Source organism: Periophthalmus magnuspinnatus, chromosome 10 (assembly GCF_009829125.3).
Source record: "Periophthalmus magnuspinnatus isolate fPerMag1 chromosome 10, fPerMag1.2.pri, whole genome shotgun sequence".
Classification (NCBI taxonomy): domain Eukaryota; kingdom Metazoa; phylum Chordata; class Actinopteri; order Gobiiformes; family Gobiidae; genus Periophthalmus; species Periophthalmus magnuspinnatus.
Window position 1 is genome coordinate 16,667,134 of NC_047135.1, and position 24,769 is coordinate 16,691,902.

The 24,769-nt window shown below is 39.8% G+C and overlaps 1 protein-coding gene across 1 annotated transcript in view; it reads left to right on the plus strand.

The window, feature by feature from the left end:
* The window catches only part of fat2 (FAT atypical cadherin 2), a 193,255-nt gene that overhangs the window by 52,985 nt on the left and 115,501 nt on the right, over positions 1 to 24,769 (plus strand). The window contains exons 5-6 of the mRNA XM_033974109.2: positions 3,902 to 4,213; positions 17,389 to 17,596. Of these exons, the coding sequence (XP_033830000.2) occupies positions 3,902 to 4,213; positions 17,389 to 17,596 (520 nt within the window). The remainder of the gene's footprint in view (positions 1 to 3,901; positions 4,214 to 17,388; positions 17,597 to 24,769) is intronic.

Here is a 24,769-nt window from a genome sequence, read left to right on the forward strand (position 1 = left end):
CTCTCTGTACTACCTGGATTGATTTCAGACTACCTGGATTGATTTCTGTACTACCTGGATTTATTTCAGATTTAAGAGAAAAATGTAATCTAGTATTTAAATCTAAAATGCTCTTTGTAATATATAGTTGTTATTGGCTATAATAGTAAAAAAAAACAAAAAAAAACACACACACACAATATTCTCAAGAGTGTGAGACAGTGCTTTGGGATTATGCAGAACAGAAAAAGTTGGGAATCACTGCTGTAATTTAACGCTGCACTACGTTATGGCATTAAACTAATCTTTCTTGGATTTATTCTTTTTTTTTTTTTTTTTGGCTCTAAAATACACTGCATTTTTCTTGTGAATGGAGGCACCTCACCGTAAATCTAACCTGTAACTTGACCTGGTGGCATGACTTGTTTGTCTCCATCAAGCCAGATAAGTTTACTGTCATACTGTTGAACATGCTGGGCAAAGAAATTATATCTCCATGGAGACAAGACGGCTGCTGCTGTGACAGGCTGGGTTGTTCTTCTCTGACAATCCATTAAATATCACCCGGAGGAAGTGCCTTCCAAGCTTTAAACAAAGCATTTGTGAGTCTTTTTTCTCCCATTTGGATAAAATTTCTTTAGCACGGCATAAATCTGGGAGTCACTTGAATGATATGTATTGGCAGCCTGATTACTCAACAATACAACTCAGAAACAAAACTTAACAAAATCATACTGAACAATGGCAAAGATGGCAGAGGACATAGAAGAAGTGAATAAATCACTCAGCTCAATGACAGAATAATTCACTCATGTGGTTAAACAAAAAGACATTGCTTTATTTGTAAAAAGGGGTATAAAATGTAAGATAATGGAAGAAATGACTTTTTCTGTTGATGAGTTGATGGAGTGTGTTACTGTTGAAATAAGAAATGAATTAATACATAAAAGTATATTGATTAGCTGTATTTATAGAACTCTAGAATCATGTATTGATGAATTTAATGGGAAACTTACCAAGTTATATTCTAAACAAAGTAGTAAGGGTCTTTTGGCATGTGGGGACTTTAATATTGATTTGTTGAAATCATGTGAACACATTAAGACAACTGATTTTGTTAACAATATGTTTGGTTTGGGTATGTACCTTTTAATATCAAGACCTAGTAGAATAACTAAGGATAGCGTGACTTTGTGGGTTATTTCTGACAGATATAAGTGATCATTTGCCGTTTTGTGTGGTATTTGACATTAAGTTAAAGAAAAATAAAGTAGACTTATATAAGTTACAGAGAGCTAGACAGCCAGAGACTTCTGAGGCGTTTAATGCGGAGCTTGGTAATCATGACTGGAAAGAGGTCTATGTTGAAGATACAAATGATTCCCATAACGTATTTCTTGACACATTTATTTCATTGTATGACTATTATTGTCCAGTGAGGAGAGTCAAAGTTGAACATAAAAGTACATAATCCATGGATGACAAGAGATCTGGAAAAATCATGAAGAAAGAAAAGCTGCATAAAAAATGTATTAAAAACCCAATAAAGGAAAATGAGGAAAAGTACAAACAGTATAGAAATAGACTAGCCACAAGAGAACAGAAGCAGCATTATTATAGCAGCGCTTCTGGGGAAAGTTTAAAATGTTAATGTGCTGCACAAACTTAGCAAAACAAATACAACAGACTCATGTTGCAGATGGAAACTTGGTATTGATATGAATCAAAATTCTATGTTTCTTGGGCCTGTGTGTGAGAGTGACATATTAGAGGTTGTCAGAAAATGTAAGAGTAAGAGATCTACAGATTGTAAAAAATATTGATCTGTCAGTGATTAAGGAAGGAAGTCATGAACAGTAGAGTTAAGCCATTAACTTATATCTGCAAGAGTTATTTTGTAACAGGAACATTTCCGGAGAAAATGAAACTGTCTAAAGTTCTCCCAATTTATAAAGATGGTAATAAGCAACAAGTCACTAACTATAGGCCCATTTCATTATTAGATCAATTTTCAAAAATACTGGAAAAGTTGTTTGTTCAACAACTGGATAGTTTTTGGGTTTTTTTTTGGAAAAATCTAACATATTATGTGATTAGCAGTATGGATTTTGTAGTAATAGATCCACATCCCAAGCAGTGTGAATGTAACATCAGCAGTTTATAATAAGCAAAATACAATTGGTATATTTATCAATCTACATAAAGCATTTGACACTATTGAGCATAATCTACTCTTACAGAAGTGTGATTGTTATGGGATCAGAGGGGTGGGTCATAGTTGGTTAAAAAGCTACTTAAATAACAGGCTTCAATATGTAGAAATGAATGGAACAGTATCACTTCATAAAGCTCTATCGTGTGGAATTTCCCAAGGATCTGTTTTGGGGTGTTGTGGAATTTCTAATAGTCAAAAAGTCTTAAAGATATAAAAATCAACAGAGAAGTTGTCTTGAATCAAAGGTCTGGTTTATTGAATCAACTGTGCACAATTGTCAAAGAGCTGTGTCCCTAGCAGTGTCATCTCGCCCTCAGCTGACAAATGTAAACAATACAGAGTATTTATACCACCAAAACAATCTTGCCAGTTTAGTCTAATCGAAGTGGTTGGAGGCCGCTAGACGCACAGAAAAGACATAACAACATAACATACATAACAGATGGTATTATGAAGGTTAGGTCAAAATGATCCATAATAATACAAATAAAGATTTATGCTAAAGACAGCCATAACAGGGGCGAAAATTATTAATTCTTCATTTGAATGACATTTGTAAAGTTTCGAGAATATAGAAGCTGGTTATTTTTCAGATGGCACAAATTTATATTATTCAGGATTTGATGTTGATCAGTTAATTTCACGAGTTGAAACAGAGTTGATACAATTTTTTTTTTTAATGGTTTGATTTAAATAAGTTATCATTGAACAAAAAGAAGACAAAATTCATTATTTTTGGATCTAGTAAGGTAAATTTTAATGTAAAACTGATTTGCAATGAAATTGAAATAGAACGGGTTTATGAGACAAGGTTCTTCGGAGAGAGATCATCAGATATGTTGGAAACCACATATACAGTACATCAGGAGTAAAATGTCAAAAACTGTTGGTATACTTTATAAAACCAAATCTGTATTGCATAAGAAATGCCTGCATGTATTATATTCATCACTTGTGTTTCCGTATTTATCTTACTGTTCGGAAATTTGGGGAAATGCCTGTAAAACATATGTAGATCCTATAATTAAACTACAGAAAAGGGCATTAAGAATCATTAATAAAGCAGGATTCTGTGATCCAACTAAAGAACTATTTATAAAATCAAATATATTAGCATTTACGGACATAGTTAAGTTAAAAATTTTGACAATTCTCTTTCGTGTTGTGAATAAGGATATCCCCATAGGAATTCAGTCCTTCTTTAAATTAAGAAGTAATTACTATAATTTAAGAGGTCTACCTCGGTTTGAGTCTAGTAAAATAAGAACTATTGTGAAACAAAGATGTGTGTCTGTTTTAGGAATAGAATTTTGGAATGATCTCAATGAGGAATTTAAGTTAATTAAAACTCTGTCTAAATTAAAAAAAACTTTAAAGCATGAATTCATTCATGCATATACATTGCAGTAGGTCATATGGACCAAGATATTTGTGTTTAAGATATTGATTGGTTAGGATAGGCTTACATAAGCATGTGGCTTCAGCCCAATCCTTTTTTGGTTGTAATTAATGTAGGAAGTGTTTTTGTTTTTGTCTTTTTCAAAAAAAAAAAAAAAAAGTAAACAACCAAAATAAAATGTATTCATTCATTCATTCATTCAAGCTGATGACTGACCTTCAGCATAAAAAATGGCATACCTTTAATATTTGCTGCATGCTATGGACACTTCACAAATGTCTAATATTTGCTTTTTTCCTCTTGTCCAGGTGATAGTGTCTGATAATGGATCTCCCCCTCTGCAATCCACCGCTTCCGTCATAATCCAAGTTTTGGACGTGAACGACAATCGGCCCAAATTTACAGATAAACTGTTCCAAGTGAAGCTCCCAGCACAAAGGCAGACAGCAGGTAAACAGAAAGTGTGTCGCCTGGTTGCCCGTGATGACGACGAGGATCAGAACGCAGCAGTGACGTACAGACTCCAGGGCGACATTGGAGAGAGCTTTGACATAAACACAGAGACCGGAGACGTGATGGTTCATGGTGACTTTAGACCTGGGAACTACAGCATCCTCACAGTAAGTCCTCATACAGCTCCTATTGTTTTAGCACTCATAATCAATTTAACATGAACCATCAAGAATAACTATAAACAGTACCAAATAATTCATACTAAAAACAAGTCCAATGGCTTCCTGTTCGAAACTTTAGAACTGATAGCCAACATTGTGTAATTTCATCGTAGCAAGCAACAGATTTTCATTTACTTGTTTTGTAGTCAATCACAATCTCAACAATCACAAGTAATTACAGTGCATGGGTGGAGATAGGGGATAGGTGAAAACAGGAATTTTATGAGCACTCAAGCCTCAAATGCAGGACAATACAGGATTACAATCAAAATACAACTAACTTTGAGTAAGCTAATAATGAGGGAATAACATAACATAGTAGCAGTAGCTCAGTTGCAATTGCAGTTTGTCCACGGATTCAAAGGTTTGAGATTCAAATTCCGCTCTCAACATAAACATCTTTGGTAGAGTGGTTAGATTAACTGACCCACAGGTTGGCAGTGTGATTGCAGCTCCCACAGCAAGACCCTTAACCCACCACTGGTGTATGAATTTGGTTGTGAATGGGTGACTGCCCCCCCCCCCCCCCCCCCCCCATCTTTCATTTTTGTCCTCCCATTAAACCTACTACATATGAAAACATTTGTAGATGGGAAAATATATTGGGAGATACAAGTTCAATTTGTTTTCCCACACACATTGTGTGAGCTATCCTGGCCTACACTTGGTTACACTTGGTTTTGTCTGGTTTAGAGCAACCCTTGTTGGTGATCCCAGTCTGCAGTATCTATCAGAAGTGCCTAGTTTAGTCCTGGTTTAGACTTGGTTTAATCTTGGGTTAGTTTTAGGTTAGTCCTGGTTTAGACCTGGTTTATTCGTTGGTTAGACCTTTTTTAGTTTTGGTTCAGACCTGTTGTAGTCCTGGGTTAGACCTGGTTTAGTTCTGGTTTAGACCTGGTTTAGTCCTAGTTGCCTCCCACCTCAATTTTAGAACAGGATCAGTAATGGTCGAGGCTGTTATCTAACCATTTTTACTAATGACAACTCAGAATCAGAATCCTTTTATTGCCATTGTTTGTGAACACCGTTCACAAACTAGGAACTTACTTCAGTGATAAATTGCAACATAAAACACAATGAATAAATACAAATACAAATAAGGGCATGCACAAAGTTAAAACAGATATGCTTAAAAAAATAAATTAAAATACTTATAGATAGAATATATATACAACAGCAGCATCAGAACAACAGTGCAAATATGACTTATTAAAGTGACCGGTATTATAAAGTGTCCAGTTTTGTGCAGATATTATAAAGTGTTCATGAGACAAACGGCAGAGGGGAAGAAACTGTTCTAATGACGAGAAGTTCTGGTCTTGATGGACCGTAGCCTCCTGCCAGAGGGAAGTGGCTCAAATAGTCCATGTCCAGGGTGAGAAGTGTCAGCTGCTATACGGCCTGCTCGCCCCCGAGTCCTGGAGACGTACAGGTCCTGTAGAGGTGGAAGGCTGCAGCCAATCACCTTCTCAGCAGAGGCACAATGCGCTGCAGTTTCTATCTGTCTCTGGCAGTGGCCCCAGTGAACCACACAGTGATGGAGGAGGTGAGGATGGACTCAATGATGGCCGTGTAAAACTGCACCATCATCTGGACCGGCAGCTTGCCTTTCCTCAGCTGCTTCTTGATGAGGGAGCTGATGGTCGGCTCCCACTTGAGATCCTGGGTGATGTAGGTGCCCAGAAAGCGGAAAGAGTGGTGGTGGGGGAGTCCGTCAGGGTGAGGGGAGGCAGGGGGGCTGTGACTTTCCAGAAGTCCACAATCATCTCCACTGTCTTCTGGATGTTAAGCTCCAGGTTGTTGCTGCTGCACCAGGGTAAGGCATGAGAACGTATCAGAATGGTGCTAATCACCAGGGTGTCCCATCCACCATTCACCCTCGCAGAGTAAAAGTTGAAGATCTATAACTTCAACTTAGATCTGAACCCAGGCACCAATGCCTCACTTGGTCCATTCAGATGTAAGCATGTTCCTTTTATCCGATCAGAAGAATCACTGGAGAACAGAGAGTAGACCCACAAGAGGTTTATTCCCTAATACATATACAATCTAATACAAGTCCGGCGCAATGCTGTCCCTAGTACGTGCACAGAGATCTCAGGGGCGCTCCCGTGTTGATCTGAGTGCCTTACCCTGTGCGCCACATTTAAACATAAATCATGAATATTCAGTAGCTGGGTGTGGACAACTTCTTCTTCCTCCCGGCCTCGCTGGTGTGACCTGTGTGACCTAATTTTGGAGTTGTTGCTCATCACTTATCCTGTTGATTTATCTCAGCGTTATCTGTAACAGCTTAATCTAAGAGACCATGCTACACAATCTATTTTCACAGTACGTTCTTTGCTATGCAATAGGGCAAGAATGGAGTGTGTTTGAGCAGTGTTGCGTGCAAGTCCTAAACCTCCTTGAATCTAATCTCTAATATTATGAGCAATGACATTTTACGTCCTTCACAGAGCATACAACAAGAGGACGAGACCAAACACCATTCCATACGCTTCTTGTCACACGCTTCAAATGTGAAGTACATTGGCTTGGAAAAGTATTCTTCCCCCTGGAACTTTTTCACATATCGTCACGTCACAACCACAAATTTAAATACATTTTCTTAGCATTTTATGTGAATGAGCAACACAAAATGGCACACATGTGTGAAGTGGAAGGAAATATTTTACAAGATTTCCAATAAAAAAAACAACAACAACTCAAAAGTATTCAGGCCCCTTTTTCTTGAATGCAACTGTTGTAGAAAAAAGGTTTGTGGTTGTGACAAAATTTGAAAATTTCCAGGGGGATTGAATACTTTTGCAGGCCACTGTGCAAATCTGTTTTCTGTAACTGGAACATTACCATGGTCCACGTCCTCAATGATAAAACTGTTTAGGTGTTCTTCAGCTAAGATTCAATTCATTTTATTTTATTTTTGTAACGCCCAAAATCACAACAACAGTTGTCTCGAAGGGCGTTCATGTTTTGGTTGATGGGGGAAACCAGAGTACCCGGAGGAAACCCATCCAGACACGGGGAGAAACATGCAAAACTCCACAGAGAAAGGCCTGGGCGACCCGGGGATCGAACCAAACCTTCTTGCTTTGAGGCATGAGTGTTGCCACTCAGCCACCGTGCTGCCTACACACAAAAAGAAGATTAAAAAAAAGATTAAAAGAAACTACCTTTACTCTACATTTAAATGAAATATTTCTCACTTCTGTCCTTACTTCCTACCTTATGTTACAGTTACATTTGTGTTAATAATGATTTCATAAAGTTAAAACATGTACTCTCTGAAAATATGGAGAATTAATCACGAGAATGATTTCACTTTGTTTCTCTCACGCAGAGGTTTAATGCAGTCAAATGAACAGTATATTACATTCGCACATTAGCTTATGAGTCCACAAGATGGCGGCGCATTAGTTCACAATACAATTAACACATTTCCCAAAACTTCTAAAAGACGCATATAAACATTCTTTTAGCCTAAGTTTAACATTCTACAACAACAACAAACTTCCTCAAAAGTGCACAGATCACAAGCAACAACATTTGGGAACTTTTACCTGAAAATACGGGGGAATTAATCCCGAGAGTGATTTCACGTTGTTTCTCTCACGCAGAGGCTTAATGCAATAAGGAAAAACAGCTTGAAATCCCCCAAGTGGCGGGTAAAGGGATTACCAATCACCAATAAGGATCCCCAGGCTTAGTAGTTGATCACCAATGATATGATTACAATTCCCTTGAGTGAAATAAAAGGAATAATACAGAGAAATACAATACACATTAAATATAATATAATACATTTTTTTAAGGCTTATGTAAATTACTATTTATTGCAAACCCTTTACTGTTTTTAACAATTTTCTCTTAGCATGAAATCATATTATGATGAACATCACTGTATAAGGACAGAACATTGTGTTAAAGGCATATAATACCATTTTAACCTATCACACTCTCCCCCACTTGAAAAATGTTGTCCCGACATTATACCAACCAATACATCATCTTCTTTTATAGTCCATTTTTACCCATCAGTCCATAAACTCAAGAGCAAACCATATCTGCTGACTTCAAACATCACGTCAGTCCGGATCTGAAGACTGACGACTCCATAACAAGTCCACTCTTCACAATTACAGTCTTTTCACTGTGTTTATAATCCACAAAGCAAAAAGTCTTAATGACAGTCCGTAAGTACAGTTCTTAAGTCATCCATGGAGAAGTGTAAACTTATATTAGCTGTTGTCCATACATACCAAAGGACTGAGTGTAGTATGGCTGTAGAGTTGGAAACCACGGGACTAAACCTTGATGGAGTCCTTCCAGTTAGACTTTTGAGTTTCAGTTAGTGTCTTAAGCATTTGCAATAATGTTCTGTTCATGCGCTCAACTTGACCATTCCCCATTGGATGATAGGGCGTTGTTCTGGAGCCGGCCATGCCACTGAGTTTTTTAAGATGAAGGAATAACTGATTTTCAAACTCACCACCTTGGTCATGGTGAATGAAGATGAGGTTAGCAGCTGTTTTCCCTGACTTTGAGGTAGTGGCGTAGGCTTGTGCAAATCGTGTGAAGTGATTAACTATCACTAATATATATTAATAACCACCTTTGCATTTATTGAGGTGAAGAAAATCTATGCACACAAGTTCAAAGGGCTGTGTTGTTACAATATTTGTCAAAGGGGCTCTTGTGCCATGATTGGGGTTTTTCTGTTTGACACAGGAACAAACTTTGGTCACATAATGCTCGATATCTGCTTGCATATATGGCCAACAGAAGCGGTCACGTACTAAAGACACTGTGCGGTCAACACCTTGAGGGCCCATATTATTGTGCAGCTCTTCAAGCACTGCCTTTTTTAACCGTTCTGGCAGGACCAGCTGTTTGCGGACAGAAGTAGTTCTGTACAGAATCCCATCATTATCTAGCACTAGCTTATCCCATTCTCTGAACAGACATTTTATTTTTGGATTGAAAGTTTTGAGTTCTCTGGCCAGTGGCTTTGAATCTGTCTGTTTACATTGTAACACCGGACTTATAACAGGGTCAGTCTTTTGTACTTGGCTTAACTGTTCGTTTGGTATGGGTGTGAGAGAAGCTTCAGCTGACTCACCTTGCTGTACGATGACTGACATGGCTGCTGCTGATAAGGTCCATGTAGCTGGAGTGTCCTTTTGGTTCTCAATGGCTTGAACTACAGCTGCAATGGAGTCTGGAGGAAGTTCCTCAGAACAGTCTTTCATTAGTGTCTCTACATCAAGGGGCATTCTCCATAAAGCATCAGCATCACCATTTTCTTTTCCCGGTTTGTACTTGATAGTAAAGTTAAAATCAGTAAGCTCTGCGACCCATCTTGAGCTTGTTGCGTTCAGTTTGGCAGTGGACAAAATGTATGTTAGTGGATTGTTGTCACTAAACACAGTGAATGTCGGGGCATAGTAGTCTCTAAATTTGTCTGTGATTGTCCATTTTAAAGCTAAAAATTCAAGTTTGCCTGCATGGAGATGGTAGTTCTTTTCAGCTGCTGTTAACGTGAGTGAGCCATAAGCAATAACACGTAGTTTACCATTTTGTCTTTGGTACAGCACTGCTCCTAGTCCCTTGTGTGAAGCATCAGTGTGTACGATAAATGGCTGCATAAAATCAGAGAAGCCGAGCACTGGTGGGTTAAGCAAACAGTCTATTCGTTCCTCGAGTGCACTTTGGTGTTGGTCCGTCCACTCTATTTGTTTTGTTGAGGGCACAACTGGACTGGCTTTCTTCTGTTTTGTCTTTGTCACTTTTGTCATAGTTAAGTTCTCTGTATCTTGGTCAGCCTTTAACAGCTCATATAGGCAGCTTGCTTTTCTGGAAAAGTCTTTTATGTATTGCCGGTAGTATGACAGAAAGCCTAACATTTTTCTAAGTTGACCAACATTTTGTTGTTTGGTGTCTTTATGTGCTCTTACTGCTTCAAAATCTGCAGGATCGACTCTACTGCCCTCTGCTGACACTATTCTGCCTAAGCAGTGCACTTCCGATTTAAAAATGTCACACTTGCTTGGCTTAAGTTTGATACCAAAGTCTCTTAGACGCTGGAGAACTTTTCTCACATCCTCCACATGATATTGGAAGGTTTTGCTGTACACCAATGTGTCGTCCAGGTAGGGGACACAGATGTTGTCACGAAGTCCATCCAGACACTCCTCCATGCAACGTTGAAATGCTGCAGGAGCATTCGTAAGTCCAAAGGGGATGCGTATCCACTCATGCAGTCCCCAGGGGGTCATGAAAGCAGTGAGTGGGTGACTTTCCTCTGACATGAATCCCTGGTGGGAAGCTTTCCCCTGATCCAACAGTGAGAACCAGGAATTACCACCTTAAACTGTCCAGAATGTCCTGAACATGAGGGATGGGCTGGCGGTCGGGATGGGTTTTTCTGTTCAAGTCCCTATAATCTATGCACAGTCTTAAAGTACGATCCTTCTTTCTAATGCACACGACTGGTGAGGAGTAAGAGGAGTTTGACTTTCTGACCCAGCCTTGTGCTATTAGATCATGTAAGTAACTTTTCATCTCTTGATATAACGGGCGTGGCACTGACATATAGGTGCGTTTGACATGTTCATTATCTTTAAGGGAAATGGTCATTTTTAAATTTTCTATACAGCCTATGTCATTGTCTGTTTTAGAGAATGAGTCACATTCCTCTCTAAGCATTTGCTTGACTATTACTCTCTGTTCTGCGCTGAGGGAGCTTAGATCTACAGGTGGGTCCCACTTTTCACTAGAGCTACATGGTGGCTGTGTACTTGTGGGGTTAACTGCAGCTACAGTAGCTTTTTCAAACTTGGTCAGGTAAGACAGCAGTAATAGTCTGCACTGTACCAACTACTGTGCGACCTATAAGGACTATATTATGGTCAGTGGGATTGGAGACATCTACAGTTATGACTGGTACAGTGCCCTTCTTAACTGTAACCAGGCTATCAAAGAACTCGAGATTGTCTGGCCACTGAGGATTTAAATCCAGCTCAAATAGTATAGTCATGTCTTGTTTAAATGGCTGTGCAACTACACGGCACTCAACTTGGATGTGACTTTGTTTAGGTACCGTGATATGGTCTTTTTTTGTTTTTATTTTGAACTCATTTACTGTATCTGTACTGACAGCTCGAACAAAAGCCTTAACCTTGTTTCTTTTGAGGCTGGGGGATGCTTTTCTCACTGTATTAAATACCTTAGCTTTTGCAGTCTTATTCAGGATATATTAAATGACATTATAACCTATAATGGGGTGGGGCAAATAATAACCTTTCATTACCAGTGTTATGGCTTTCTTTAGCATAAATCTTTATTTGTATTTTTATGGATCATTTTGACCTAACCTTCGTAATCCCATCTGTTGTTATGTATAAGGTGTATCTCTCGTTCGTGTGTCTGGTGTCCTCCAGCCACTTGGATTAGACTAAACTGGCAAGATTGTTTTGGTGGTATAAATACTCTGTATTGTTTACATTTGTTAGCTGAGGGCGAGACGACACTGCTAGGGACACAGCTCTTTGACAATTGTGCACAGTTGATTCAATAAGCCAGACCTTTGATTCAAGACAACTTCTCTGTTGATTTTTATATCTTTAAGGCTTTTGACTATTAGAAATTCCACAACATGGGAATGATGATTTTCTCAGGTTGTCCTGTCCCAGAAGAAAGTTGGAAGCTTGTCTCAATCCACTCGAGATAGGGCATGCTGGTCCCGTTAGTTGCGGTCAAGCTCAGTTCAGTCGAGTCCATGATCTCAGTAACATCTCTCAGTTTTATATGTGGCAAATAGTCTTTCCATCTCTCATCAATTATTGACACTTGTGAGCCTGAATCCCATAGAGCCTAGAGTCTGTGACCGTCCAGGAGACACTCCACCAAGCACTGGCTGCCCACGAGAGATGTAAATTTGTGAGGGGTGTTTACCTGGGCTGGTGGTAGCGGGATATGGACTGTCTCATTGTTTGGCCTAAGCTCTGTGCATTGTCGTTTGTGTTTGTTCCAGTGATTCTTCTGGTATGTTGGAGAACAGTAAAGTGCCTTTTTACATGTGGAACACTGTCTCAGGACCTTATCTGGATTTTCTTGGTTACAGTTGGCACATTGTCGGGACTTGTTATGAGCAATGGTTAACACTCGTCCCTCAGTGGTAACCATTGCCTGTTTAAATGTCTCTCTCTAGAGGGTCTCGTGCCTCTGTTTCTACATCCAGCGCGAAAGTGTTCTCCGCTCCCACAGAGGTAGCAATGTGTTCAGCGCTCATTGTCTCCGGTTTGCTGACAGACGTGGCACATCCTCTCCCAGCGAGCTAAGCGTTTTGAATAGTGCAGTGCTTGATATTGAGAGGGTTGTGATCTTTGGCGGGGGTCCTGATGGCTGTGGAACTGCCGTTGGGGGTCCCTGTCATAGTGCATAACTGGTGGTGGAGCATATGACTGAAGGCTAGACACTGGCTGCTGTAGCGTCTCTTTAATCTGAGCTATCTCTGCACTGAGTCCTTTCAGGGACGCTACACCTGTCTTAAGTTCTGCTAGCTCGGTAAACAGTTCAGCAGGTATTTTAGCTTTAACCTCTCTCACTGGATTCTTGACAGGTACCGCATCCTCTAAGTCAGGGGTGTTCATTACGTCGATCGCGATCTACCAGTCGATCGCGAAGGCATTTTGGGTAGATCACATCCCAGTCACATTACACCTGACCCTAGGTCACATCATGGGCGCTGCACACGTATAAACAAGCGCAAGTTAGCTTAACTCTATAGCGTCGGATCCTATTGTCGCCGATAGAGCGCAGTTGCGGACTTTCCAGCAGCGTAACTCCGTAACCAGTCGTGCTCTCATGTAAATTCAAACGGCGTCTCAAAGCGGAGGCAAAACTTATCTAAATATTTTACCTTCATTACGGTAATCTGCCTCTGTTGTCCCTCGAAGGTGACGAATGAGAGCGCGGATGCCGTGGGTTTTTTGCCAGTCATTTATTCGATGCGTAAAAGAAAAAATACGGATGGATGTGTAAAATAGAAGTAGTTGTGTGAAAAAATGCAGTAAATTCTGATACTTCGTTTAACATGATTTTTATGGCTATAAAAAAAAAAGACAAAACCGTATTCAACATGATTAGCTCTGTTATCGCTTTCAAATGAAAAATGCAATTTTACTCCTGGCTGGTTGTCAGAAGCTACTGTCCGAACTATGCATCCCTCACTGATTCCATTCAGTGCAAGTCATCAGAGCACTAATCATCATACAAGTAATTATGAACATTTAAGAAGTTCAATTGTGTTGTGCAGTATTATCTCATGACGTTGTGCAAGGTACATCAAAATGCACTGTGCATGTAAGAATTCATAATACATTTACGAATAAATATATGTTTAACATTTTTGTATTACGTGGTAGATCTTTCAGACACAATCATTTTAAAAGTAGCTCACATACTGAAAAAGTCTGAGCACTCCTGCTCTAACTGAACCACACTCACACTAGTAGCTGATTGTGAGGCTAAACACCTTTTCTTGTTTTTTCTCTCTGCTTCGTTGGCACAAGCCATGTTTAACCTCTCTAACAAGAGTTCATCTGGTGTCTCGGAGTCTAACAGGAGTGGCTGCATGTCTATCCTGACACTGTCACTCTGCAGGCCGGTGAGTATGGTGTGTGAGCACACACGCTGAACTAGTGCTGGATCATACTTAAGTCCTGACTCTGACTCTTGGGATGCAAACAAGACTTTTTGTTTTAAATCTAAAACCCTCATAGGAAAACTCTGGGCAGTCTCTTTGGGGTTCTGTACCTCTGAAGCTAGTGGTTTATACAGTTCAGTGGCACTCTTCTCCTGGAAATGCGTGCGGAGGTTGTGGCGGAGAGTGGGCAAGGTGAGCTGGGCCTTCCCCTCCAGGTAGCTGCGTAGTTGGAGACCTGGCAAAATAGCTCTGATAACAGCATCTACAATGTCAAGCTCCGAGTAGCCTCTGCTCAATCCGTTTTCTATCTGATGAGCCAGACTGGAAAATGTCAGTTTGTCTTTTTGGCCTGGCTCACCTATTTCGCCAGATATCTTGAAGTCCTTTTGCCAATAAGGGCCTGGTTGCTGGTGACTGAGTGTGCTACTCACAGGGTGGCTACTTACGGGGGGCTGGCGATAAGCCACTTGCTGTTTACTACATTAGCTGTCTCTGTCACTAAAGTAGCATCAGGCTGCTTTTCATGCCCTGGATCACCTCTTTCATTTACATTTTGTTCATATGAGTCATTTTCAACTTTTATTATTTCAGTAATCTTATCATTCAGCAGCAACAGTTCTGACATTCCTTCATCCTCAAACCCTTGCATTTCTTCTCTCTCAATGTGCAACTGGATATGTGTGAGCAGAGATAGGCGTGTTTTCGTGCTAGCCTTTATTTTATCTGCTATGCCCAGGAACTCACAGATAGATACTAGATGATTTTTGGATAAGGGTTGCACTTCACGCACAACTTGTCCTGTATTAAAGATAAAACATTGGTCCATTTTGGATGTAGTTATGTGGTTTCTAGAATGTAATGATGTCATACTCCTAGATGGGGGCAAAAGCCAGATTCCCCCTTGGATTACAATGTACTTTGGCATGAAATATACCAAAGGTAAATTCATAAATGTTGAAACTGAAAATTTCAATTAGTGACATGACCTCGCTATATAACAACTAAATTAAAATGTAATAATATTCATTTTAGCTGTGCCCATCTGTTTCTGCAAAAAATACGTGTTGTTTCTTAGTCCTTTTATGTTGATTTTTTGCTTCTTTTTTATGTGTAAGTAGCTATGTTTGTTTTTGATGGACCATGTGTCTCTGATTGGTTAATCAATCTGTCAGTCACTCCCTCTGAAATGGGGAAGACAACATATGGCTCCACACCCACTCGTCTTTGTGTGGTTCTGGCTGGCCAGGTAACCCATCTGTATTACCGTAAATATTATTGGCCTATAGAATGTTGTGATGTCATTTGAAACCCAGCAATTATATTACAATAAGCAATGGTCATAACAATCACTTAATGTATAGGTGCCACTGAAGAGAATTTGGCCAAATCATGACCAAATTTCTTCTGTGAACATTTCATACAGCGTATGATGCATTTTAAGACCTATAGCATTGGCACTAGTATCATGACTTATTTTCCCAAGAATGATCAAAATGTTTTTGTGTTTGTGATATGTGCTCCACTTGTCATTATTAACAAAATAAAAACAAGAGAAACCAAATAAGAATCTAAACTTTGCAATAATTAGTTATTAAAATGCACTGCTGTCATGAGCAGTAAAACAGAAGTGTATTTTTTTCTTCAAAAGGTAAAATTTTCAAAAGTTATTTATTTATTTATGTCAATAATTTTGCATTCTAACTTATTATGCTTTATGTAGGCAGTCCCAGAGGTAGATTGAAATATGTATGTGGTTTAGCTTGTCTTTCACATGTCTATTTGAATCCTAATTAATCAAAATCAAAATGACTCCTCCCTGTCACATTACCCATATACAATGGCTTGCAATGGCGTAAGTGTGAAGTAGAAAGAAAATTAAACATCATTTCCAGTAAAAAAAATAAAACAAAATAATACAAATCTGAAATGTGCAGCATGCAAAAGTATTCAGACCTCCTAAGACGATACTTTGTGAAACCGCCTTTTGCTGCAGTTACAGCTGCAAGTCTTTTGGGGTATGTCTCCACCAGTTTTGCACACCTACAGACTGAAATTTTTGCCCATTCTTCTGGTAAAACAGTTCAAGTACTGTCAGATTGGAGGGAGACCGTTTGTGAATTGCAGTTTTCACATCTTGCCACAGATTCTCAATTGGATTTAGGTCCGGACTTTGACTGGGCCATTCTAAGACATGAATATGTTTTGCTTTAAACCATTCCATTGTCGCTTTGGCTTTATGTTTAGGATCGATGTCCTGCTGGAAGGTGAACCTTCTCCCCAGTCTCAAGTCTTTTGCAGACTCCAACAGGTTTTCTTCCAAGATTGCCCTGTATTTAGCTCCATTCATCTTCCCATCAACTCTGACCAGCTTCCCTGTTCCAGCTGAAGACAAGCACCCCCACAGAATGACTGTGTTTGACTTGGTGATGGTGTGTTCAGAGTGATGTGCAGTGTTAGTTTTCCTCCACACGCAGCGTTTTGCTTTTAGGCCAAAAAGTTTGATTTTGGTCTCATCAGACCAGAGCACCTTCTGCCACATGTTTGCTGTGTCCTCCAAATGACTTCTAGTGAACTGTAAACGAGACTTCTTATGGCTGGTTTTCAACAATGGCTTTTTTCTTGTCACTCTTCCATAAAGACCAGATTTGTGTAGTGCACGACTAATAGTTGTCCTGTGGACAGATTCCTCCACCTGAGCTGTGGATCTCTGCAGCTCTTCCAGAGTCACCATGGGCCTCCTGGCTGCATCTCTGATGAGTGCTCTTCATGTTCGTTCTGTAAGTTTTGGTGGACGGCCATGTCTGAGTAGGTCTGCAGTTGTGCCATACTCTTTCCGTTTTCAGATGATGGAATAAACAGTGCTCCTTGAGATGTTCAGCACTTGGGAAATCTTTTTAGATCCAAGCCCTGCTTTAAACTTCACCACAACCTTTTCTCTGACCTGTTTGGTGTGCTCCTTTGACTTCATTTTCTGGTTTGCTCCCCAACACTCTTGACAAACTTCTGTGGCCTTCACAGCACAGCTACATTTAGACTGAGACAAGATTACACACTGGTGGACTCTTTTTAGTCATTAGGTCAACATTCAATCTTTCCAAAATCATCAGGCAACTTCTAAAAGCAATTGGTTGCATTCAAGAAAAAGGGGGCTCAATTCTTTTGTACGCTGCACTTTTAAGTTTGTTTTTTTATTTTTTTATTTGGAAATCTTGTAAAATGTTTCCTTCCACTTCACACTTGTGTGTAATTTTGTGTGGGTCATTCACATAAAATGCTAAGAAAATGTATTTTAATTTGTGGTTGTGACGTGACAATATGGGAAAAAGTTTCATGAATACTTTTGCAAGCCACTGTGACCTTGGGTCGGTCCCCACTCACACACCTCTAAATTTAATCTTTATGCTAATTCTTACAGATTAAAGCAACGGACCAGGGCAAACCAGCACGGTCCAGCACGGCACGCTTAGACATAGAGTGGATATCGGTCCCGCCCCCTGTCTCCGAGCCGATCACGTTTGAAGAGCCACAGTTCAACTTCGCCGTCATGGAAACCGAACCTGTCAATCACCTGGTGGGCATCATCCTCACAGAGACGCAACGCCAGTGGTGGTTTGATATCATAGGTAAGGGCAAACTATCATTAAAGGTCTGTTATGGAAAAAAGGTTTATTGTTTATTACAGCAGATACAGACAGGACAGAGCCCAGGCCCTGGACACAGACTGTCTGCCTTTTGGCGTCTCCCCCTGTCTCCCTCCAAATTCTAAGTCCAAGTCTAAACAACCCCTGAGCATCTCAGCTCTGACTATTTTATATCAGAATGACAACACTACATATATTTGAAAGCAGAGTGACTTTTGTTTCACTCCCATAAGATAATGAACTCTTACACTTAAGACAGGTAGAACAACAACGAGTTTCCTATGGGATGGAGACAGAGCTTCACACATGTTAATGTCTGGTCTTGGTCTGACAGACACATATCAAATGCTTTTAAAGACACAACATGAATATACTTAAATTTCCACTACACTTTCTCCCTTTTGATTGTTCATTAATCGCACTTCATAAACAATCATCACAAACAGAACATGCACAAAAACATTCATTATTGTGGATCCAAAACACAGCTCATGTAGATGAAGTCACATTAGTTTGTTGATGGAGATGGAGGCAAATTCAACAGTTCCTTGTTCAGTTCAGTTTGTTTATGATTTGTAGTCAGAAGATGAATGCTGTTTTAACATGATAGTGGTGCTGTTCAGTTAAATCTTTCCCATTGCCTGTCCTCTGTCCCTTTGTCCTCCGTCTGACCACACATGGCTGTACTCTTCATCCACACGCAGCTTGGCGTCTCTCTGGCCACAGCTCATCTCTGGAGTTGTCCTTCAGCCCATGTGTCAATTTCAGGGCTGTGGCTGGGAACACGAGGATCAGGTTTAGTTCTTTTGAGTCACATGAAAAGAAGTGAACGGCTGAACTTTTCTGAAGTTTTCCTCCAGCGACAGTAGCAACAGGGGGCAACAGTAGCTCAGTTGGTAAAGTGTTTGTCCACTGATCCAAAGGTTGGCAGTTCATATCCCACTCTCGACATAAACATCATTGGTTGAGCGGTCAGATCCACTGATCCATAGGTTGGTGGTGTGATTCTAGCTCACACAGATTAATGCTGTCGTTGTGTCCTTGGGCAAGACATTTAACCCACCTCGCCCTCAGTGTCTGCGTACACTTGTGTGTGAATGGGTGAATGTTTCCTTGTTGTAAAGCGCTTTGAGTGCCTTGAAGGTGGAAATATATAGAACTATTTGACGGACGGATTTAATGATGCTTTGAGGAGAGGACCATGTGTCCTCCTCCACAAGAGAAGACCACACAAGAGAAGACCATGTGTCCTCCTGCACAAGAGAAGACCATGTGTCCCCCTGCCCAGGAAAAGACCATTTGTCCCCCTGCCCAGGAGAAGACCATGTGTCCTCCTGCTCAGGAAGTGTTTTTGGTTCAGGTAACTTCAGGAAACTTATCTCTGGCTTCAGATGTTGTCAGGTTACAGGTCCTTTAGTTAATGGAAAACAGTCTCTAAATGATAACACCTTTTTTCCACACAATTCAGTTTTGAAAAATAAACTAAATTTGTAATATTCCCCTTTGACACATTTATATATCTATATATACACGTGTCACTTTTGGCTTGGTTGTCTTCTGCTGCAAGAGAACAGTTAAATTGCTGTTCTGAAAGAAACATTTTGTGAAGCCCAAAACTGTTATTGGTTAGTTGTTACTGTTGTTAGTGTGTGATTATTTCATAGGAACAAGTAAAGAAAAATAAAAGAAATTATGCAGCATCGGCATCTCCTGTAAAAAAAAAAATAAAAATAAAAAAATTATATATATATATATATATATAAAAATCGCAGGCGCTTAGTCATCAAGAATGGTCAAGTCAGTCAAGTCAGTTTGGATTTGTGATCACTACTAGATTTGATTAGGCCTTCATTTTGTTTTTAAGAGAGCTGATTACAATTTTTGGGAATTTGTGAAAGAATTTGGTTTCTTCTTTTCAATTACAATTGAGGAGGGTTTTTGGTACCACCTGGACTTTTCTTCATTAAACTCACTGCAGGAGGCAAAAAACCCAACTAAATGAACAAAAAATCTTTCAAAAAAGAAATATAAAGAAACAAAGAAATGTAGAAAATGAGTGGATCAATTGAAACTGCATCCTGTCATTTTCTTGTTGACACGGTTTACAATGGTTTAGCTGTTACACACATATGTTCTTATGTCACATCATTCACACCACACAGTTTGGTTGATCACGTACAAGGACACACAAATGTACAGTTCACTTCTTGTGTCACGCTCTGTACTTAACCATTTTCTTTTGTTTCTTTTTTTTCTTGTTTTTTTTCTTGTTTTGTTTTTGAATTTTTTTTTTCTCTTTACTGTTTTTTTTTCACACTTAAGATTGTGACATTGTGAGTGAATTAGAGCATACTGCTGACATTATGTAAATTTACATTTGTCTGCATTTTTGCAGTCACATATTATCTCCATTCTTAGACCTAGATGGACTGCTGAATTTACTCTCCCTCATGAAAAAAAAAAAAAAGAAGTTCAGCCGTAATTACGCTCAACTACACAGGGACTTTCACCATTTTTGCCTTTTACCAATTAGTAACCCTAGATAGGAGTTTCACCTAGTGACTGTTCGCTAAATATCAGGGACTTCCACCCGTTTGACTGTTTACTAGCTAGTTACCACTAGAGGGGAATTTCACCCATGACTGTTTGGTAGTTAACTGTAATGACCCTAAACCTCATTCTGGAAAATAAATTCAAATAGGTCCTAATATTAGATATTATATAAAGCAAAGTGCAGAAAAACATGTTCAATTCGTCATAGGTGGAGCTACAGTCATCACAGTCCCATGGACTAGACCTGGATCAGGGGCGGGGCTAGTGACTGGGCACAGTCAGCACAGCAGGGCTCCTCTGTTGGAATCCATTTCTGTCCATATCCTCTTGAAGTTTTGCTCCACATTTTACATGTTTTGGCATTCGTAACTTCCAATATCTTAGTTTCAGTGGCTTAAAAGGATGAGTGGCCTATAAACTATGTCCCAAAAGTGAGGAAATCAGGAGTGGGGAGGGTCATTGTTGTTTGGATTGTATTAACAGCACGTTGTTAGGACAGCATGGTGGTACACACGAGATTTTGGAGGCAAAAAGACTGGAAAGTTGTGAGATGAGTCAAAAATGGTATAGGATCAGAACTATGGCCATTGGGTATGTTTAGTTAAGCATTTTGCATCTCCAAAATACATTCTCCTTTGATTTACCAGTCTTTGTAGATGAAGATTTCCTTTTCAAATGGAAAGAAGTCTGTATTGGAAAAGCTCACCAAGTAAACCTTGTTCGAATCCAGTGGTGGTGATCCAGGACAGAAAACAATGTCCATCCATGTTTTTCTTTGAAAGATTTATGCATCAGGACAGAAACCAAAAGGAACACAAAATTCCATCTTCACTGTGTTCTGGACGACCACTCGTGGATCCCACTCTTCTGACAGCATTATTGTTGTGGAAAAAATTACAGTTCTAGTTGAAAAGTAATCCATTTGCAAAGCTCGGTGAATTTTGAAATACAGGAAAAAAGGTTTATTGTTTGTTACAGCAGATACAGACAGGACAGGGCCCAGGCCCTGGACACAGACTGGGAGCCTCCCGGCCTCTCCCCCAGTTCCCCTCTCAGTCTAAATCCAAGTTTCAATAACCCAACCACTGAGCATCTGAGCTCTGACTATTTTATATCAGAATGACAATGCTACATACATTTCAAAGCAGAGTGACTTTTGTTTCACACCCATAATGAACTCTTACACTTAGACAGGTAAAACAGTGAGTTTCCTGTGGGATGGAGACAGAGCTTCACACATGTCTGGTCTGGGTCTGACAGACACATATCAAATGCATTTAAAGACACAACATGAATATACTTAAATTTCCACCACAGGTCTATGGCGGAATATTCGTCAGTTACCATCGTCCACCACTCCACACATTAATTAATTAATTAATAACCATTTGATTTGTAAAGCACCTTTCAAGATACCCAAAATGCTTTACATTGCATTATTCATTCACCTGATGGTGGTAAACTACTATTGTAAGGTAAGACAAGTTTATTTCTATAGCACAATTCGTACACACAGTAATTCTTGCTTTATGGAATAAGAAAGACATTAAAATCACAAATAAATCAAAACATAATTAATCATTATAAAGTGAACATTAAAAGAGAAGGGTGCAGAATAAAAACCTTTCAGTCATATGCACAGCTAAAACAGAACTGTTTTGAGCCCAGATTTAAACATTGTCAAAGTAGAGGCCTGTCTCACATCTTCAGAAAGATTGTTCCAGGTTTTAGTTGCAGAAAACTGAAATTAAGATTCCCCATGTTTAGTCCTCCAGCAGGAGGCCAGTCCCTGAAGTTCTCAGAATGCGAGATGTTTCATAGAGCACTAACCTGTCAGAGATGCATTGTAGCCACAGCTGCCCTGGGACAGACTGACAGAAGTGATTTGCGCTGTCAGCCCCTCACTCACATTAGCAAATACAGCCTGATAAGTTTCTTTAGATCAGGGGTGTCAAACTCAATTTCATCGAGGGCTAATTTGAATATATTAAAAAAAATAAAAAAATGACTGTGTAACTGCCTATCTATTGATAAACTGACATTTTAAGACAGTCATACATTTTAATTTACCTTGTCCCGGCCACATAAAATGACACGCCGGGCCAGATTCCGCTCCTGGGCCTTGAGTTTGACACGTGTGCTTTAGATTGTTCAAAAACTCAAGATAAAAAGCACAATTGGTTTCCGCTTCAGGGTCACCACCAGAGATGGCGGCGTGAAAAGTCCGCTTAAGTACAGTTAAGTAGTGTGTTTTGTTACACTAGTAATGTTTTTAAAGGGGAACAAAATTACATCCAAGAAAGGTCCGAGGAGTACCGCTCCGATATATGAGAAAAAACATTGACGAAGAAGATGCTAGCTCTGTTAGCCAAGATGAGGGCAGCAGTGAGGCTGGTGGTGAGGATAAACTGTCATTAATCCTGATGGAGAGAGATGAGAGGGGAGAATAAAAAACAATTTGGTGACTTAAAGCAAGATATTGCACAGACAAATGTGAGATTGGATGAAGTGGAACAAAAGTTCCTAACTACTGATGATCGTGTGCAGGCGGCGGAGGACGTCATCACAGAGTTGGTGAAGCAACAAGTGTAGCTTCAATTAAAAGTATCTGACATAGAGGGACACTCCTGTAGGAAGAACATAAGAATTTACGATGTCCCAGAGGGGGCTGAGGGGTCCACAGCTCTATCAGTTATTCCCTTTGTGAAGCAGTTGCTGCGTGAAAACCTGGAGCTGCCAACAACTAAAGATTTGCTAATCGAAGGAGGGCATCGAGCTTTGGCGCCACAGCCCCGAGTGGACAGCCAACCCAGATCTCTAATCATCAGATTTCAAAGTTACCGGACCAAGGACCAAGTGCTCAGAGCGACCTGGCAAAGGAAACGTTTCACATGGAAGGGGACCAAATCAACCTGGATCACGATTACGTGCCAGATGTCCTGGCAAGAAGAAAGGAATACGGAGAGATAAGAAGAATCCTTAAAGCAAGTAGCAAAAGATTCCAAACACTGTATCCAGCTCAACTTGAAGTCTTCCTGAAGGATGAGACGAAGATATATGATTTAGTAGAGGAGGCATCAGATCTGGCTGATAGGGGTTTACCGGTAACAAGGGTGGAGTGCCCGGTTTCCTTTCTGGTGACGCTACAGCGTTACACTCGGAAGCCAGCACTGGGACGACGCAAACAGGAACTTAAGGAAAAGGTACAGGTGTTTAGGTGGGAGGCTACTGAGAGCACCAGCAACTGATGGAGCTAAAATGGACAGGTATGGAATGGATATTTTGAGTAGAATTTAAGGACTTGGATGCAGGATGTGAACTAAGTACTACGCGGACAATAGTAAAATGACTGTTATAGAGGGCCCTCAAAGCCAGGCAGGCCAAAGAGGATATCCCTCAGAGATGAGGTCCAATAGAGTCAGGACCTCACTTTTGGAAGGGGGTATGAATGTTCTCAGTTTACCCGTTTTAATTATTACAGTGTTTAGTTGTACTTTTTGTTTGGTGTTACGTTAAAAGGGGTTGCTACACAATGGTCTTGACTGGAATTGAGTATGTTTTTAGACTAGGGAAATATGCATAGTGGTGTATTGATATGCATTTCTTTTTACGTTAATGGGTTATTAAATCCAATTAAGCGAACTAAAATTCTTTCTAAACTTAAAAAAAGTCTCAAATAGCTTTTCTTCACGATACACATGTGTGGGCTGGAGCACGCTAAGCTTCAGAGACAAGGATTTAAACATGTATTCGCCTCATCATATAAACAGGCTCATAAGAGAGGAGTTGCCACATTAATATCCAGTGGACTGACATATGAACATGTGTCCGAGATTATAGATGAGGGAGGATGATTCATTAAGATTACTGGTAGAGTAGGGGGCATTGATGTAACTTTGATAAATGTGTACGCTCCACCAGGGAGTGATTGGCTCTTCTATAAAAGCATCTTTGAGTTGATGGCCACGTCCCATGGATTGGTGATTTGTGGTGGCGATTTTAATATCGGGCTAGACCCAAACCTGGACTCATCGGGGAGGAGCACCCAGAGTAACTCACTAACCAAAAAAGTTAGATCCTTGATGGAGGAGCTGGCGGCTATAGATGTATGGAGAGATATGCACCCAAGAACCAGGGACTATACACATTTTTCTCTGTATACTTGTAGATTGATTATTACTTTGTTTTTAGTTCTGATAGACTTACGATAAAGGATTCTCAAATATCAAAGATAGATTTATCAGACCATAGCCCAATAATCCTGTTGGTAGATTTTTAAAAAAGATACAAAGAGAAACTTGTGGAAACTTAATTCATATATTCTTAATGATTCAACAATAGTGGAGAAAATCAAAAAAGACATTAAAGAATATCTGGAAATGAATGATGATGGCAAAATTAAGCCCATAATCTTATGGGATGCATTGAAAGCTGTTTTAAGAAGGAAAATTATCTCTCTAACAGCATTTATGAAAAAAAGTAGAGGTCAACGTCTGGCAGACCTACAGGCAAAATTGAAACAGTTGCAAAACAAGGACAGCCAAAACACCAATGTGCAGTTGAGATCTAAAACAAAGAAGGTTCCAAAAACAAATAGATGAG